This window comes from Mustela lutreola, chromosome 8 (genome assembly GCF_030435805.1).
Source record: "Mustela lutreola isolate mMusLut2 chromosome 8, mMusLut2.pri, whole genome shotgun sequence".
NCBI lineage: Eukaryota > Metazoa > Chordata > Mammalia > Carnivora > Mustelidae > Mustela > Mustela lutreola.
Genome location: NC_081297.1, coordinates 131,785,544 through 131,805,145, shown reverse-complemented (window position 1 = coordinate 131,805,145; position 19,602 = coordinate 131,785,544). Strand labels below are relative to the sequence as shown.

General features: G+C 38.8%; 1 protein-coding gene across 1 annotated transcript in view; it reads right to left on the bottom strand.

Annotated features, from left to right (window-relative positions):
* Positions 1 to 2,082: 2,082 nt before the first annotated feature.
* The window catches only part of UTP20 (UTP20 small subunit processome component), a 97,165-nt gene continuing 79,645 nt past the window's right edge, over positions 2,083 to 19,602 (bottom strand). The window contains exons 46-62 of the mRNA XM_059186651.1: positions 18,821 to 18,987; positions 17,980 to 18,121; positions 16,997 to 17,113; positions 15,423 to 15,593; positions 15,087 to 15,218; positions 14,235 to 14,345; positions 12,227 to 12,306; positions 11,717 to 11,786; positions 11,413 to 11,595; positions 10,560 to 10,691; positions 9,902 to 10,034; positions 8,420 to 8,607; positions 7,681 to 7,752; positions 4,808 to 5,107; positions 4,453 to 4,579; positions 2,699 to 2,844; positions 2,083 to 2,417 (exon numbers count right to left, since the gene is read on the bottom strand). Coding sequence (XP_059042634.1) covers positions 2,262 to 2,417; positions 2,699 to 2,844; positions 4,453 to 4,579; positions 4,808 to 5,107; positions 7,681 to 7,752; positions 8,420 to 8,607; positions 9,902 to 10,034; positions 10,560 to 10,691; positions 11,413 to 11,595; positions 11,717 to 11,786; positions 12,227 to 12,306; positions 14,235 to 14,345; positions 15,087 to 15,218; positions 15,423 to 15,593; positions 16,997 to 17,113; positions 17,980 to 18,121; positions 18,821 to 18,987 — 2,427 coding nt within the window. The 3' untranslated portion in view covers positions 2,083 to 2,261. The remainder of the gene's footprint in view (positions 2,418 to 2,698; positions 2,845 to 4,452; positions 4,580 to 4,807; positions 5,108 to 7,680; positions 7,753 to 8,419; positions 8,608 to 9,901; positions 10,035 to 10,559; positions 10,692 to 11,412; positions 11,596 to 11,716; positions 11,787 to 12,226; positions 12,307 to 14,234; positions 14,346 to 15,086; positions 15,219 to 15,422; positions 15,594 to 16,996; positions 17,114 to 17,979; positions 18,122 to 18,820; positions 18,988 to 19,602) is intronic.

Here is a 19,602-nt window from a genome sequence, read left to right as displayed (position 1 = left end):
GTTATTTGTTTTATCACAGAGACTAGAATGTGGTAAATAGAGCATATACTGATTTTAATATGGTATAAATTATGAGGTCCTTGTCTAGCAGAAAATGACTATATAGGTAAATTACAGGAGTTTGAATGATATAAAAATCTACTGAATATTATTTTGGAGAACGATGAAAATGGGCAAAGCACCAGACTTAAAATCTGAACGCATGAGTTCTAGGCACAAATGGCCATTCCTTCAGTTTGTCTGTCTGTCTGTTTTTTCATAAAACAAGAGACTTGGACAAATCATATCAAAAATTTCTTTTAGCTCTGATATTCTGTTTATAACCCTGGTTGGTAATTGTGCTGAGTTATGTGTTCACATTTGAAAAAGGAGTGGTGGAATTTTATAACTAGAGTACTTGAGATGCACTTTAAGTTGTGGAAATGTAAGCTCCTTGAGGGTAGGGACCATACCTTATTTATTGTTAGTGTCCCTTGCATCTAGTGTGGTATACTCGGCATACAGTAGGCACTAAATAAATATTTACTAAATTGTTCTTAATATCCCTGAGATACTTGTTCTTTCTGCTTTTTGCCTTAGTGTTAACTCCTTATTTATATTAAAAATTTTCATAAAACTAGTACATGCACTTTAAATCACTTAGAATTAATTGCAGTCAGCCTTCTGTGATGCCCCGTGTTTATGCCTTTGGCACATTATAAACCCCTTGGAAGTATGAGAACTCCTGTTTGAGATGAGCTACATCAAAACACAGATGCTAAAGTTCAGGAATGTTTGAACATTTGATTTCTATGCCATATGCTGTATTCTGACTCCATACTTAGAAATTATAAAAAGCATAGGCTTTCAATCCTGGGTGTGAATCCTGATTATGCCACCTACAGCCTATTACCCTTCGGTGAATTATTTAACTTCAGTCTCAGTTTCTTCATCTGTAAAGAACCAATTTTAGGCAGCTCTTCAGAATACTATGAGGACCAAATAAAATGTTAGCCAAATGCTTGGCACATAGGATGGATTGTTCTCTCGGCCCACCCAGATCCCTCCCTGCCCCACATATATCAAGCACTAAAATATTGCTTCCACATCAGTTGTAGATTGAGACAAAGATATCACATAGGTGAAGGTTTATAAGAGTTCCCTTTGCTTCACCAAGCTTGCCAGCACTTGGCATTGTCAACCTTATCAACCTAAAGAGTTCAAAATGGATTCATTGATGTTAATTTGCATTTTTATAATTATTGAGGTTGAATACAGGAGTAATTCAAAATATTTAATAACCAGACATAGCTGATGTAGGGGGAGGACCCCTGCCAGTCCAGGTATTAATTCTGTAATTTTTGGTGTGGGGAGATAGGGAATCTAGGACTCACCTAGTTAGGGTGGCACTTGGTGTCAGGAGGCAGTGACTACGTACCAACTAGTACGTAAGTACTTGAATGTTTAAGAACCAGTATAGCCACATGCTCAGTATTAATATTTAAGGGCCATTTATTTTTCTTCTCTCAATGCCTGTTTCTCCTTCCTGACACTTTCTCTACTGGATTGCCTTTGTTGATTCATACTTACTATACAACCTGCGTACTACATTCTTTATCCGTATATGCTACATACCATATCCCAGTTGTGTCTGCACAAACAGAAATTTTTAATATTCATGTAGAATTTATCACATGTTCACTATGGATAGCACTTCTTGTGACTTACTTTTGATATCTGACCAGGGAAAAACCCTGTTACCGCTTTTGAAGAACATCATGGCTATTTTCAGCTTATCTTCCATATAAATTTTAGAATCAGTTTGTTAGGATAATATGAAGAATTCTTGCAATTATACACAGATATGCCTTTAACCAGTGGGATCCAACTTGGGAGGAACTAGTATCTTATGATACTACATCTTCCTGACCGTGATCATGGTTATTTCTCCATTTGCACAGATTTCTTTTAATGCCTTTTGATAAGGTTTTATAATTTTCCCCAGAAAAATACTGCAAATCACTTTTATTCCTAACTTACATGTTCTGTTTTGCTGTTGTCTTAAAGTGTCACATGTTTTTTAGACAGTAAGGGTAACAGTAATATTATGAAGATGTTTTAATTTAAAAATAAATGAGCATGATTATATGAAACTGTGTAATATACAATCTGTGCCAGTTTAACTTAAATAATAAAACCTGCTGTGATTTCAGACCAGCAGATATGTGGAGAAGTTCATGCTTTGGGGTAGACTGAGATATTTTATCAGCAGAGGGAGCACATTACTCCACCATTGCTAAATCTTTCAGGCTGTGGCGCTTTTGTCTCTTGGTCTTATAGCCTGGACGCAGGAACTCTATCTTTCTCTTCTTCGCTTCACTTTTATTTTTGTGTTTCTTCAGCTTTTTCTTGGCAGCAATATCAGGATTAGTTACAAACTTGGGGAAAAAAAAAAGGAAATTTTATATTACTTCTAAAGTAAATGTTAAACCAGTAAAAATCAAATGCAGAAATGGGCCATTTTATTCACCTTTAAATATCACACATGTAACACATTCCCATTAAAGACAATCTGGAGCCCCCGCTGTAAAGTCCCCACTTCTCAAACATACGCAGTTCCTCTTTCCTGCCTGGGTAAGTGTGACACACATGCATGCACATACCCCTGGTTCAAAATACTAAGTCTAAGGAACACCATAGTTTCAAACAGCAGACATACCTCTAAAGCCTTCCTCTTTTTCCGGAGTGCCCTTTTCTCATTAGCCTGCTTCTGTACTGAGGCAAAGGCTAAGGAGAAGCTCTCAAGTCCAACCAGCTTTTTGAGTAATTCTATGATTTCCTGGGATAGATTCTTAAGCAGAGGATCTGATAACACACAGAGTAATAATCAGAGGTAGTCATGTAGGAAAGGACACATTTGAACATCTATAAAACCAACAACATGCAAAATTTAAGCTCTTGCGGCACTGTCACTTTTTATTACTTGAACATTAAACACTGATCTAAATCCAGCCTTTACGTATCTGAGGTGGGAGGATGGAGGTGTTGGGCCTGACAGTCCCAGGCACGACTCCTCTGGGATGCACCAAGAGATCACAGACCATGAAGCCCAGTTTCCAGCGGAATCCTGGCTTGGAAGACACTAATTTGAGAACCTGACAAACAATTGGGGTTACTTTGTTGGCCTCCTCAACTTTGTGTGGATGGGGAAAGGTAAGTGTGTCTCTAGGCTCTCTCTAATTCATGGGTCATAGATGTTTAGCTCTGGCCGTAACCTTTTCTCGAGGGGGGATCAAAGACTCTGAGAAGCTGACAAAAATCTTTGCTTTCCCACCATTCCCTGCCTTCTGTCTCCCAAATGCAAATGACCCACAGGTTTTTGTATTCAATTTCAGGAGCTGTTCTAGTTTACAGCCCCCCCCCCTTTTTTTTAAGATTTTATTTATTTATTTGACAGAGATCACAAGTAGCAGAGAGGCAGGCAGAGAGAGAGAGAGAGGAAGTAGGCTCCCTGCAGAGCAGAGAGCCTGATGCAGGCCTTGATCCCAGGACCCTGAGATCATGACCTGAGCCAAAGGCAGCGGCCTAACCCACTGAGCTACCCAGGAGCCCTAGATTACAGATTTCTTGAAGATGGGGAGTAGACTCCTTTCTACCATTGAACCTCCAGTGCCTGGCAAATATTAGGGACTCAATAAAATGCTGGGTGAGGAGAACCAAAGCAGACCTGGCCTTGACCATTGCTTTTTCCTCTTGAGAGGAAACAAGTTTTCTCTAGGTTGCAAGACTGAAATAGCTCCTGCTTTGACATTCACTTTGTTTTGTTTTAAAACTTACTATCTACTTTACCTCTGGTCTCTTTTTCTACTATCTAGAGAGACCATTTAGGATCCGTGAGGGAAATGCACCAAATGCCCAGGCAAGAAAAATGAAAAATAGGAAAAGTAAAAATATTTCACACTTTTGGGGCACCTGAGTGGCTCAGTGGGTTAAGCTGCTGCCTCAAGTGTGTCTGCCTTCAGCTCAGGTCATGATCTCAGGGTCCTGGAATCAAGCCCCACATGGGGCTCCCTGCTCAGCAGGGAGTCGGCTCTCCCTCTGCCCCTCCTCCCTGCTTGTGCTCTCTCAAAATCTTTTAAAAAATATTTCAACTTTGGCTTTATAATTCACAATAAGAGAATATACAGTTTATTACTCATTATTGTCCACAGCAGCATGAGGACTTCAAGTTATATATTTCTTTGAATATTTAACCTATGCTTAGGTATAAAACCTCTTTTAGGAGAGAAACATTCACAACACAAGAAAGCACATAGAAAACAGTCAAATATGCCTTATTTGTTTGCTACTAATTGTTTTGATTCCTATCAAGTTTTCTTAAACTCTGGCAAAGAGGGAGGAAGAAGGAAGCATTCAGGAAAGAAGTGAAGATTCCTGAGGTGCAAGTATTCAAAGACAGGCTGCAGCAGTTACCCTGGTCCGAGTATGTGCTGTTCAGTTCTCGGAACAGAGGAGCTAAGATCACTGGGAGATACGGCTTCACCTTGTCTACTCCAAGATCCATCGCTACAGCTCCGAGAAACTTCAAGATGCACGTTCTCTGAAAGTAGAGATCATTCATTGTTCATTTGAAGTGTTTGTCTTACTGTAGCCATACAAACAGTTAACTTAGAAAACAAGGTCTCTATTGGGGCAGATATTACTGAATCAGTTTTGGGTTAAAAATTTCCTAGAGACTTGGGAGAATTACTAACACCACTAAAATGCTTTTTGAAATGTATTTTGTTTTAAAATGACTACTTTCAGTTACTCTGTACATTCATCGCACCTTTAAGGGGTTTCTAGGTGAATAGGCAGCCTCCAGTTTCGCGATCCGGGACAACTTCTGGATCAACCACAGCAGTGTGGCTGGCTTGCTGTGTTCTTCCTTTGCCTCCTCGTTCTCTTCTTTGTCAGAGTCCATCTTCTCATCTGCACAGGACTTGGATTGTTTTACTTCCCCTGTGGCCACACCCTCTCCTAAAGTTTCTTGTTCTTCCATGTCTTCTTTTATCTCACCTTGCTTATCTTCAGATTCAGGTTCCAGTAAATATAAGACTTTGGCTACAAATAGCAAATTCTTAACAACCTTAAAGAGGGGGGGAGATAAAGGGAGGGATTGGGACTTTGATTTTGAAATAAATACAGCTTAGTAAAAGATAGGTATTCTACAATAAGGGGAAAAAATATAAGTGGGTATTATACTATTAAACTGATGATTGTTCCAGATTTTGATAATCTTCAGATCTACCTTATAGTGTATCCAAACCCATTTTCATTTAACTCATCTACTTAGCCTAGTTCTACCCTTAAGGTCACAAAGAATACTAAGCAAACGATTTCATTCCAGACTATCTATTTACATTTTTAAGAGCGCTTTCATCCCTCCTCCATTAAATCTCTTCATAGATGTAAAAGTTTCCATGTTATTGAGCAATGACTTTATACACAGCATTCTAATTCAACTCCAAAATATCACTATTAGGTACTATTATCAGGAGAGAAAACTACAGCTCAGAATTATTAAATGACTCCCCCAAAGACAAAGAAAGTGGTCAGTCAGGATTTAAAGGTCTTTAGAATTAAAGCCTACGTTCTTAGGCACTGAGCTCTTTCTCCTCAAATCCCATCTGATCCAGTTAAACAGCCCAGGGACCTAAATTTTAGACTTAACAGTAATGAACCCATATATTGAGTCCCTAATTGAACTCCATGAAATCTCTGATACAGATATTTCATACTAACTATGTGAAGGAGGAAGCCAAGTTGGTTTTCGGTTCCTTTATCTTCCTGGATGCTCTATTAGAGGTGCTGTGTGTCAAAAGTTCCCCCTAAATGAAGGACTCAGAACCCAATGCATTGTCCAAGGCTAGCCTGGCCATCAAGAATTCATACCAAGATCATTACTTCCTTTTTCTGGAACATTGGCCTTCCTGAAGACAGTCCCAGTTTTGGAGGCCTTTTGCCCTTGTGGCAGCCATTTCACCCTAAGATTACAGGGAACTAAATTCTTTAATTTCTTTCATCCTGGGTCAGTACTAGTAAATCCTTGTCCCAACTTTCTACGGTTGTATCTGTCAACCTCTGTTAAGATAGGTATTGTAGGAGTGCCTGGGTGGCTCAGTGGGTTGAAACCTCTGCCTTCGGCTCGGGTCATGATTCCGAGGTCCTGGGATCGAGCTCCGCATCCGGCTCTCTCTGCTTGGTGGGGAGCCTGCTTCCCCCCACACCCCCCGCCTGCTTCTCTGCCTGCTTGTTATCTCTGTTAAATAAACAAAATCCTTAAAAAAAAAAAAAAAAAAAGATGGGTATTGTATGGGGCGCCTGGGTGGCTCAGTTGGTTAAGCAACTGCCTTCAGCTTAGGTCATGATCCTGGAGTCCTGGGATCAAGTCCCACAGCAGGCTCCTCAGCAAGGAGTCTGTTTGCCCCTCTGCCCCTCCCCCTTCTCATGCTTGCTCTCTTATTCTCTCTTTAGATATAAATAAATAAAATCTTAAAAAAAAAAAAAGACTGGTATTATATGAGACCCCACCTGCTACTACCCTGCAGGATTTCTCCGGTCTCACTTTGCTATCCACCAAACAGCTTTCCATTCTTTCTCTGGCCCTGCCATATAATGAAGCATGCTATATTTTCATGAAGAAGTGGTAGAAGTGTCAGGGTCTCAAGGCATGCTACTTGAGATCGCTCTTTGGATACAGCGTTCAGTTTCCATTGTCCCGTCACTTAATCTATACTGCTGTTCCATCTCGTCCATAACGACAAGAGACATGATCAAATGCCTTGCTCATAACCAGATGCCACAGCTATGTCATCATCTACCAGCCCAATGGCTTTATTAAAGGAGATTAAAAATAAAGGGAACAAATCTTTTAAAAAAAAAGGTAACAGTAGACCCTAATCAAAAGTTATTTATATCTGTTGCATATTTATAAATGCTTCCCTATTTACATTTTACTTATAGTAACATTTTATCATATGAAAACTCCTAAAACTTTTTAGTGACTTATCTGCCTTCTGTTAGGGATAGACTATTCTCAGACCACACTGTATCATGACCATTATGACTTTCTTTTCAGCTTCCAGGGCTAAGGGAAGGAAATCTAGTTATTGTTCATGTTATTACATGAACAATCAATCAACTCAGTCAACCAACTAATACTCTTCAAAGCTTTGGTCACAATGTGGAATAGTTCTTAAAACTGAACACGGAAAGATTAATAGCTTCCTACTGTATCACCTTTATTGGGAATTTTAAATGAAGCCAAGAATACCCCCAACATGGATCCCGGAACTGATTAGATTTATTTGATAACTGAACATGTATTTCAGTGTTATGTCTTTATTTCATTTAATACCTGAAGCATTAAAATAGGAAAACAAGGGGTGCCTGGGAGGCTCAGTGGATTAAAGCCTCTGCCTTCAGCTCAGGTCATGATCCCAGGGTCCTGGGATCAAGCCCCGAATTGGGCTCTAAGCTCCGTGGGGAGCCTTCTTCCTCCTCTCTCTCTGCCTACTTGCGATCTCTGTCTGCCAAATGGATAAATAAAGTCTTAAAAAAAAAATATAGGAAAACAAATACAAATACGAAATGTAAGCCTATTCCTAGACTTGGTAGATTAGATCCCTTATATTAAACCAGAATGATGACAATACTTACCTGCTCTCCTAGAGACTGATCTAAGAATTTGGAATGCAACTGATGGCAAGAGGCTAGGGAGATACTTTTCATCTGTGAAAAGAAAATGGACATTGACAGACACAATGCAGGATACTTTTCATGGTTTTTAAAAACTCAAAGTAACTACCCATAATAAGGCAAATGAGATGCTTGATTTTGCTCTGAATGACTTGTACAAGTCTGGAGAGGGAAGATCCATGATCAGAAATTGTGTCACTGTCTCCTTCTACCTGCCCCAAGGGACTTCAGCTCAAAAAAATGGGATACTTTCAAGCTCTGGGGTGATAACAATCCCTCAGATTATTCGTAGAAAACTTGACAACATTCCAGTATTTTTTCCCTTCTTTCCTTCCCTTCCATCTTCTACTTGTTTAGTATTTATAAAGTTCCTACTATGAGTCATGCATCGTTTTAGGCCCTAGGAATTCGGAGATGGATACAACATGGTTTCTCACTAATATTTTCATGAACACCAACTCATTTAGGACGCAGGATCGATTAGGCAGAAGTCTGACTAGATGGATAGTCTATAAATTATTTTGGAAAACCTTGGCCTTGAACTCTCTAGTTCCCACTACTCCTATAGAACAACATGTGCAACAAGTCAGCTGTTAAAAAGAGTTTCCCCCAAGGACCAACTCCAAGACAGTTACATGAAGCAGAATGAACATCTCATGTAGATCACAAAGAAAAGAAAAAGGTTTTAGGGAAACTTTACCTTTTGTTCAAGGTCATTTGTTAAGAACCTTATTGCTACAGGTACTGAGAGTTTCTTTTTAGTTTTTTTGGCCTTATGTCTTCTAATAAGTTCCTCTGGTTGGCAAGAGGCAAAGAGTAATCCAAAAATCTGGGCTGCAGTGAGCCACACCCAGCTGTGTGGATGTCTCAGGTGACAGTGCACATAACCTAAGGGAACCAAAATGCATTTTCAGATGTTTCAACTTTCCTGACTCTTTGGTGATAAATGTGATTAGTGTAGGCATTCGTTATCTATTATGTGCTTGGTTTTAGGAACCAAAGATGGACAAAATAGTCACTGTTTTCCAGAAGTTTTCAAGAAGCTAGGGGTAAGTGAGGTGGTGAAACACTGGAAACAACTAGAAAACCAACTCCTAACATGGTGAATGACAAAAGAGGTACGAGTAAGCCCAGAAACAGACCTGTTCTATTAGAATTAGTTTCAGGTTCAAAGGAGATAAGGTGGCTGTAACATTTACAATTTCTAAATTAAGTAAAATAAATAATGCATATAGGCACACATTTGTTTCCAATATTTCTTGAAATCAGTGGAAAGTTATTATTGATTTCTTGAGGCTTTATGTGTGCCAGGCACAGGACTAAGTGTGTTAGATAAATTATCTTGTTTAGACCTCACAACAGTTATGTGACATCAGAATTGTCAATCACATTTTAAACATGAGGAAAGCTTTCAGATGGGCTAGCTAATGTGCCAACTGTAACAGGCAAAACCAGGCCTGGGCCCCAACTTGATTTGACCCTAAAGCTTATACTCCTGAGTTACATGCCCAATCTGAAAAGCCTTATGGGTTTTAGGGAACAGGATTAAATTTCTGGATGAATCATGTCATATCTGAGTTTTAGTCTATGCTGCTTTATTTCATTAACAGGGTTTTACTTTTGTTCTCTGTGTATTCTATTTTGTAACAATCTGGACATGCCTCAGTGAAGTCATACCAGAGTGGGCCATATAGTAACTTTGCAACTGTACTTAAAGCTTTCATTCTAATGTCTATTTCCTATAGACAATCAAAATTGAGTATGTTAAACAAAAAAATTCTAGGATCTTATTTTTCATATAAAGAGTGATATATAATAAATGTCCCAGAGAAGTTAAATGGTTTACTAAATCATGGCACATTTGCATGGTGGATTATTTATAGCTATTTTAAAAAACCAGCTACTAAGTGTGTTATGGTATAATAATATTCTTATTTAGGTACAAACAAGATAACTAAATGTATTACTTGTGAAGTCATAAATATGTATAACTTTTGTTACAAAGAAACGTTTTCACTGTAATCAATTTGAAAGGGCCTTTTAAATCTTTTTCTCATGGACCTTTTCCCTGACATTATATACTTTCTAAGTGTTCATATTCTAATTTCCCAAATCCATTTTCAATAATTCTATTACAACTAATGTGTTTGTTTTTAACTTTAAATAAAAGGGAAACACTTACTCCAGATTTTATTCAGCGTCTCAGAGGGCTTGGTAAACTGAATGATATTACATTCCTTGATGAGTTTACTAATCAATGTAAGAAAACTAAACAGAAGGCGATCTGCCGCTTTTTCTTCAGTCTCTTCCATGATCTAAAAACAGGATGAATGTAAATCAAGTACGATAATTTCAAAAGTTTCTGATGGATGTTTTTACTCCAGCATGTAGATCTGTACCAGGTTTTCTCAACCTCAACTGACATTTTGGGTCAGATAATTCTGTTATGGGAGATGCCCTGTGCTCTGTGGAATGATCTGCAGCATTCCTGGCCTCTGCCCACTAGATGTTAGTGGCAGCCTCCACCCTCCAGTTGTGACAAACAAAAAAATGTCTCCATATGTTGCTAAGTGTAGAGTGGTTGGTGGTGGTCTGGTGAAATCAACCATGCAGGAGAAATTTCACTCTTCATATACTATGGAAGATAACTTACTTTAAACCTCATTAAAAAAAAAAAAAAGATTCAACTACACAATTCTTCTCCCCCCTCAACTACACTATATTCTTGCTTTCATTAGTAACATTTTTTGAACACAAATAATATTTAATCTATTAGCTATGCCACCTCAAATAAAACTACAAAAATTAGCACAAGTTTTATTCTTTGGCAAATTACTTACATCTTTAAAGTTTTCAGGATCAATTTCCTTTTCGATCACAGGAAGAATAGTTCCAAGTCTTCTCTCAAAAGAGACTCCTTCAGTTTCCACAAACAGGCCACAGATGAGGGCAGCCAGTTGTCTATTTAACCTCTACCAAATAAAAACCACCAGAAGACAATGTTAACACAACTTGGGAGGCCATTTCCAAAATCATAAAATGAAGGTGGGCGTGACTTTATCCTCAATATCTCTTTATGATGCCAGAAATCAACAGAATATGGATCTTTGGAGGCTAACATGAAGAATATGGAGAAGTCTTCATACCCAAGAATAACATTTAAAAAAAATGGAACTCATCATTACCTATTAATACCTTCCCATTTTAAGTTAAAAAAAAAAAAAAAAAATCATGGTTAAGTACCAAATAATGTAAAGAACTATGAAATCATTATGTTGTATGCTTGAAACTAATATAACATGTATGTCAATTATACTTCAGAAATAAAAAATTTTAATTAAAAAAAGGAAATAAATTTCATACAGTACCTCCATTCCCCATTCTGACTTTAATACTTAAAGCCAATATTAAGATAGGACATACATTGTTTATATTCCACAAACACAGGCCACTGATGAAGGTGGTAGAGTCAGCAATGGGATACAATCATTGACAAAAATTATATTTCATTAGCTGAATAAGCAAAACTGAAAACAAAGATTCATCAATGGGGACTAGTTAAGTATATAAATGATCCATTCATGGGGCAGTGTAACTGGCCGACAGTCATGTAGTGGGACTACATATGTATTCTTACTTAAAACACCAAAAACTAAGACTTTTCATTGAAATATGACTAAAAGCAACACTAACCTTTTTTGCTCCAAACCAGGTGGTAACCATATCAAAAAGCCAATCTTTTTTCTCAAGGTTGATTTTACTGAGTAAGGATTTGATTGTCATGGATGCCATCTTTTTGCACATGGCCGAGTCATCATTTACCATCATTAGACAAAGAGGAATGAAGAACATTCCACAGTTCTCATGGAGCAGTCCCTAAAAGAAAACAGGCAGTTATGAGCATACTCAGACTGGGATTCTCACAGGTGCTCAGATGGGAGGACTGTGGCTCCCAGGGCTCAAGGGGAACACACACACAGTTTGTGATTCAAGGTACCTGAGGGAATGTGTCAAAGAGACAGGAGATCATTTCCAAAGCAGACTCTCTCCCAGTCTCATGTTCGTAACTAGGGCAAGAAGATTAGACAGACTTGTTAGTATCTTTTACATTTACCAATAATTGTTTTTAAAAATTTTAAACATTGTTTTAAGGTGTTCATCTATTTCTTAAAAAGTGGAAAAAACTCCATTTTCCCAACTTTAATGTTTATATATATCATGCTACCATACAGCTTTAAATGTAATTTTGTTAGATTTTTTTTTACCATTCTCCTTAAGTAGACGCTAATAAAAATCAATGCTCAGACTGAATTCGAAAAGCAGCCTTCAGAGAACTGTCAAGGAAGCCATGCACATTGTTTGATAATCAAGTCAATGATGCACAGGGTAAAACCCTTAGAGAAGGTGCCATCAAGTTTAGGTTTTGTCATTTTTAAGACAGCTGCCACATTAAAATGAGAGAGGATACTATCTCTCTGTCCCTGTGTAGTTTATGGCTTAAACTTACTTCAGTTGAGCAAGCACGAATTCCAAGTTTGGTCTCAGTTTGTCACCCAAGGGATAGTCAAGAATATATTTCAAAAAAACCTAGGAACAGAAGTCACACAGATGATTATTTGGGTCCTGTCTCTCCAGGATCCCTGCTTCCTAAGACACACTGGTAAGTTATAAAGGCTTTTCGTAAGAGTAATCAATCAGGTGAAGCCTGCCTTCAGAATCAACAATGTACTTTCCTTTCTCCTCTGACCTGGCTTACTCAGGTCCTACCCCACGTGCCTGCTTAAGACTCAAGTCCTGGCCTACCACTGGCATGGTTGTTTTGGGCTCCAAATCTACGCTCACTTGTAGGGAGCACCTCTCTTCCATAGGTGGCGTGCTGTGGTGGATTCAGTATGGACTATGGTTCAACCCTGGATTTCCCCATGAATAAGAATGACAGTGAGGATAGTATTAATACTGACCAGAGTAACTATTTCATTTATTAAATCTCTTCTATATGCCAAACATTGTACTAAGTGTTTCTCAGTTAACTGTCATCACTCTCTTAGAAGGTAGGGGATAAGTAACCCCATTTTACAGATGCTGAGAAGCATGATAGCACAGAGAGGCAAGTTAACTTGCTCATCTGACAATGCCAGAATTCCATGCCTAGTCTATTTGCATGAAAAGGCTCTGTTTTCAAGCCATTATACTAGTCAGCCTCCTTTATTAATAAACTGCAAAAGCTAAGGCACATCATTATACTTTTTAAGGCCCGTTTTTTTCATAATACCCCATAATAATTTTCATAATAGCCCATAAAATGGGGGTATTATTTCTTCTGAAGGGTAACTACAAATGGAAGTCATGTATGTAAAGTTCTGGACACATAGCTAGAGTTTGATAAGTAACATCTGGCCCTCCTTCTTCCTAACCAACTCAAGGAGACTTTTTCTAGAGACCTGCTTCCTCCCTTTCCAATGTGGCTGTCTCAGCAGCCCACAGATTCCTTCAACCCTGAGTTTTTATTTCCAGTTCAGACCCTTCTACGTCCTGGATGTGATATGCACTCATATATCAGGGATGAACAAATGTATACAAATAGATCTTCTCACATCATTCTCCTCCCTTGACTTCAATAGCTTTCTGCTAGTAGTATAAAGCCCTAAAATCTTCAGTAAGAGCATAAGATCCTGCCTGACTTGGCTCCTTCTGTTTAGCTCCTCCAAAAAGCGAGGCCCTTACTGACCTCGAGGTTTACCTTCTGCAGGCACTGGCTACCCCCTTTTACCTAGAAAGCTAAGCCTTATTCTTCCTTCACATTTTGGCTTACAGGCCAATTCTCAGGAAAGCCCTGATTCTAACACTAGGGTAGTCCTCAACCTGATCATAAGCTCCTCCATATTTTCTCAATTCTAAAAGGCACAGTTTTTCTCATTTTAACATCTCTGAAATTGGGCTATGTCTTGAAATTGATGGCATCTTACACTGTGTCATAGATTTTTTTCTTTGAGGTGTATAAATAATGGTGTGTCTTGTAAAAGATGAAATATGACAGTGCTTTCCCCCTCCTGGCACTTAGGATGGTCTGTAATTAAAGAACTGTGGAATTTTTGCTTTGTGGCTGTCTACTGTAAAAATTTCATTGATAGAGACTGTAAAAATTTTGTTGACTGCTTTTCCAGCAGCACCTGGCACACAGTGATACACACAATTAATTGACTGAACCAAGGGATGGAAACCTTTGGTGCAGGCTACTATGCTGTAGAAGGAAAACATCTTCACCTATTTGAAACATTCCACTTGTGATGGGCTATAACTCAAAGTGCTCTTTGTTAACTGAAAATGCCCTTAGGACAAAGCAGAGTTGCTCCTCATACTTGATAAGTAAATGGGTTCCTGAGTCTTAGAATTAAGTAACAACCACGTGACACAAAATAATCTTCAGAATTCAGCCAATGTTGACATGTCTCTAAAAACCAAACTGAGAAGACAGGACCCGACCCTTCCCATGGGAATAAAGTGTCTCGACAAACCTGTCTGCACTGGACTCTGACAGGTTCACTTTGTGCAGAAATTGCCAACTTGGATACTTTCCGCATGACATCATCAATTTCCGGGACCAACAACTTTCTTGATAAAATGGCCTAAGATACAAAAGGAAAAGACATCTCATTTCATCTTCTACTGCAGATGGGTGTAAGCTGACCTGATGTTAAAGCAGTCATAGGCAACCTCAAAAATAATGAAGGTAATCGCCAAAAGCTAAAGAACATACACTTAAAAATGTTTAAAATGGTGAATTTTAAGTTTTATATATATTTTACAATATTAAAAAATAAAGGAAAAAACTCCAATGTCCAATATGATGAATACAAGCATGGTGTTTTAGTTTTTAAGATTTTATTCACTTATTTGACAGAGTGAGAGAGCACAAGCAGGGGGAGTGACAAACAAGAGGCAGAGGGAGAAGCAGGCTCCCACTGAGCAGGGAGCCCAATACGGGGCTTGATCCCAGGACCCCAGGACCATGACCTGAGCTGCATGACCTGAGCTGAAGTCAGATGCTCAACCAACTGAGCCACCCAGGCACCCCACAAGCATGGTATTTTTTCCTGTATTTTCCTGTATCTTTATAAAAATCTCTGGAAGTATTGATAGGGAGTTTATATTCAAACATCTTAATAAGTAGATATATTAACTTACAATTAATCCACCAAAATCATAATGTTTATCCATCAATATCATAATGTTATCCACCAATATCATAATGTTTACAAATTAATTTTGGAAATCTATAGCTAGTCAAAACATTATGTTCCACATTATTCTAAGTATCTAACCCAAGACTCAAAAAGTATAAAATCCAACATGCTGTGATACCGTACCTTCAGAAGACCAAATGCAGTGGCCTGTCTTGAAGTATCATAAATGTCTTCCTCAGCATATGCTAGTAGAACTTGAAGCTGCTTTTCAGTTATCTGGTAAGATTTCACTTTCTTCACAAGTATGGTCACACACTGCAAGTTACAATGGTGAGGTTAATAACCAGGACATCTTACAAATGAAGATTCATTGAAATGGTATGGCTTTACAACCCTCTGGCCTTAGTAAACTAATCTGGAAAAAATTCTGACCAAGACCACACAGGATAATGGGGAATACTATAATTTTGATGTTAATTCTGGTCCTGGCTATTTTAAGTACAATTGAAAACACCTCACCTTGAAACAATTTACCACCAGGTGGAAGTTCTGGCCCCTGGCAGCTCCAAGTTTTGCATAGTCCTTCAGCAAAAGGAAAAGGTGTTTGGTCAGCTGTTCTGCTTTTGTTTCTATGGAAGGCAGAGGGAACCTCAAGACCCAGATCAGGCATTGTAAAGCACCTGTGATCACCTGAAAAACAAAAATAAAACCAATCAACCTGTGTAGTGACCAAATCCAATAGCCCAGCACCCAACGCTATGTAGGCTCTAAAAGTGATCAAGTTGAAAGAGTAAAATACTCTGCCCAGCTCAGTCTGGAAGAACTGTACCAAAAGCCTAAGAAGAGAGGGAGGTTTCCTTTTCTCTGTGGTAGAACTTACTGCTTCTCCATGGCAAGTAAAGATATATCCCAAGCAAACAAGAAAAAGTGGTCAGTATATTCTTAACCTGTACAAGTAAAAGATTGGATGGGCTGGCCAATTTTAGCACCTTTGTTTTGTGTGTGGAAAAATACGTTATAAATGACTTCTATTTTCTAGACTGGTACTTTAATCCATTCTAAGCATATGTATATAAGGCATTCTAAATATTAGAAATACAAAGATAAAGAGAACACCGCCCCCCTATTTTCATTCTTTTTTTAATTTTTAATTTTACTAAGTAGGCTCCATGCCCGGTGTGGGGCTTGAACCCACGACCTTCGGATCAAGAGTTGAACGCTCAACCAACTAAGACAGGCACCCCACACCATCCCTCTATTTAAGGAACAGACAGCTGGCTCAGAAACTAAGCATGGGAACAATACATTACAGACTTTAATATAGTTAAGTGCTGTGCAAAAGATATGAAAAACATATGCTGGAACCAAGCAATTACATGAGAACCCCTGAACGTCTGGGCTAAACCTTAGAGATTGCTGACATCACCTAGTTCGGCTCTACCTAACAGACCCATGCCTTCTGGTTGCTGTAATGGTCTTTTTGGACTGAATTAGATGAAGACAAAGGAAAGGCCTTGGGAGTCGGAAAGGCCAGGGCTCATATCCCAAGCTCTGCAGTTTATTAGCTATTTGACTACAGAGAGATTACTTAACCTCCTGGCACCTTCACTGGAAGAAAGGAAATCGGGAAATGGGAGGAGTGTAGGTTCTGGAGTCTGACAGACTGAGGCTCATATACGAGGTCTGTGATCCGGGCCGAGTCACTTAGCCCAAGGCCTAGTTTTCTCTTTGATAAAACAGAAGCATTAATAATATGTACCTCATGGGTCACTATGAGGATTCACAGCAGTGGGGGGCAGTAGTATCAAGGACGATAAAGATGATTACAGCTGACTCGGGACCATACTGCTCACCCTCATGACGCTGTTTTGAGGATCAAATGAAATAAGTAATGGATGTTCCAGGGCAGGTAAAACTGTTAACGGCTCTCCAAATACATGGGGTTATTACACTGAAAAGCAATGTAATGCAGGGAACAGAGGGAGTTGATAATATCGTAAATCCACTTAAAAACTCAATCATCTTGTAAAGAACAGGACCTGAAGTTCTGGATATTTTGTATGACACAGCTCTTGTGAAGGAACAAAACTCACCTTCACGTCCATAGAGACCAGGCAGTCTATGAGGAGAGAGACAAAAGGATCCAACATTTCCAGAATAGGTTCACTTGAAGACTTGATCTTGGAAGTCTTCAGACTCAGATGTAGCAGCTAAAAGATTAAAAAAACGATATTTCACACCAGTTGCTCCTAAGACCAACTGAGTTAGGTAAAGGTGAAATGATTTTAAAGACAAGCATGAAACACTAAGATGCTTCTGTCTAATGCGACAGAAATTCTGAAGGAATGGGAAAGAGCCTGGGAGACTCTCTTGTAAGTGAGGGAAGTGGGAGCTCAGGGTGCAGGTGAGACGCTAAGTTCATTTGCCAAGTGATTACTCAGCATTTACTTTGATTCAGGCGCTGGCTCTGCACACAGGACACAGCAGTGATCAAGATGAACATGGTCCCTGCATAATGGATCTCAGTCAGGAAGGCAGACTAGCAAATAATTAATTAACTGTTAACGCAGTGTGCTTTGAGACTTCTGGGAGGACTCCGGCAAAGGGAGGAGCAGGGGGTGAGGTCCTGTAGTGGGAAGAGTGTGGGGACTACAGAACAGAAGCCAGGGGGGTTGGGCTGTGTTGCCAGTGGTGCAACAGGAGGCTAGGCCCTCATAGCCCAGAAGGAGGACTGGGCTCTTAGGAAAACTGGGAGCCAATGAAGGCTTTTAAAAGGAAATAAATGATCAAATTTTTGTTTTTAGAAGCTCATGGCTTTAAAAAAAAATTCGAAACAAATTTAGAGCTGCCTCTACAAAACAATAGCGAACTCATAATAAATGTTAGGTCAGAATCATTAATTCTGAGACAGTTATATTATCAAAATAAGTACTGGAAGAGAGAAAAGGGTAAATGGGCCAATTCGCCTTTTAAAAAACTCATAATTTACTTATGATAAGGCGTTTACAGTGGAAATGAGCAGTACTGGAAATTTAGCATACTCACTGTGGGTAGCAAATTGCACTTTAATGCTCACCTGAAGCCCGGACTCAATAAATATGTGCATGTTGGTTTTCCTGCTCACAACAGCTTTCTGCCCACCTCGAACTGGAGTTGGGGGGAGCAGAAGACAGCTCTCGGGTGGGAGACGTGGATCCAGTGCAGGAGCTGCTGGGTTTCTGTCAATCACAAAGGAGAAACAGGGAGAGGAACACTGTGTGCTGCATTCCAAGCAGTTACAGTGGCCCTGCCTGGTGACTGGAGCGCAGCACTAAGTAATGTGATGTTCACTGTGGGCATTTTCTCTCCTTTAACCATAAAGAAACACAGAGATTCTTAGGTTGTCTCACAAAGAGACAGCAGATTGACAAACACACAGTTAAGATGAATAGTAAGGGGACATGCCGTTTGAATTTTGAAACATATGGCAAGAAGTTTCTTTTAGAACCCAGAAGTAAAATCCAAAGGAAGGTATTTTAAAACCTTTTGAGATCTAAAAATCTGTTTAACCTGTATATATTTATATATATAAAAATATATAATCAGAATATATTTAAAATCTATCCTAACTTTGATTCAGTAAATAAAACAAAAATGGTCTCAGAGAAGTGCCAAAATACCTAACCGCTGTCACAGCTAACTCATTCCTTTACTGGGAAACTAATCTTGAGGTGAAATTTATCACTTGGAAGGATGTTAACCCAAACACCACAAAGTAGTACCATCTTATAACTCAGGCAAATTACACACACACACACACACACACACAACTAAGGTAAATTATTAAATTAATCCACTTACGAGTAAGAACTGAATGGCTTATCAGAAGCAAGCACCTAAGGATAGTTTTTTTGTTTTTGCTTTTATTTCAAACTTACTTTTCTTTTTCTGTTAACAGGGGCAGATTTTCACTGACCAAACCATAACTGAGCAATAGAATGGATTCTGCCGTCATCTCCTGATTTACAATTAATCCTGCTATGATTCGGCGCAAGGTTTCATGAACTTTCCGGGCCAGTTTTAAACTCGTAGTATTTTGTAAGATCTAGAGGCAAACATCAATATCATGTGAAGGTAAAACAGAATTACATTTTTATTTGTTACGATGGTAGTTTTTAAAATATGTATTTACGTTTTAATATATGTTTGTTTTTCTCCTAATTAAAAAAGAAACATTCTTAATAGAATTTCAAACAGAAAATACAAAGTATTATTTACACATAACCTCGATCCCAGAGACAACCACTGTCAGCAGCAAGTGTGCCTCTGGAGATCTTGTGCTTTCTCTTGGTGGGACCTTAGGGCACAGGGCTGGAGATAATGAAGTAACACTTGGAAGATGTCATCCCTCCAAGTGTGTTACAGGCAAGCACACACACATACACAACATTTACAAAATGCAGTCATTACTCATCTAAAACCATACTAATAAAGTGCTGTGATGGCCACGCCTCAGGGTTTGATATTAGTCATTGGGCCAAATCAGAGAAACTTAATGGGAATCCAGGACCATCAACCCCAACACATACTTCAGCATGTAACAGCTACTCCCTTGCACAGGACATGATATTAATAGCTTTAATTACCTTGGAGGGACTTGATAATATATTCTGTTGACTCTTTTTCATCCTTAAGACATATCTAACATTCTTAGGTTTAG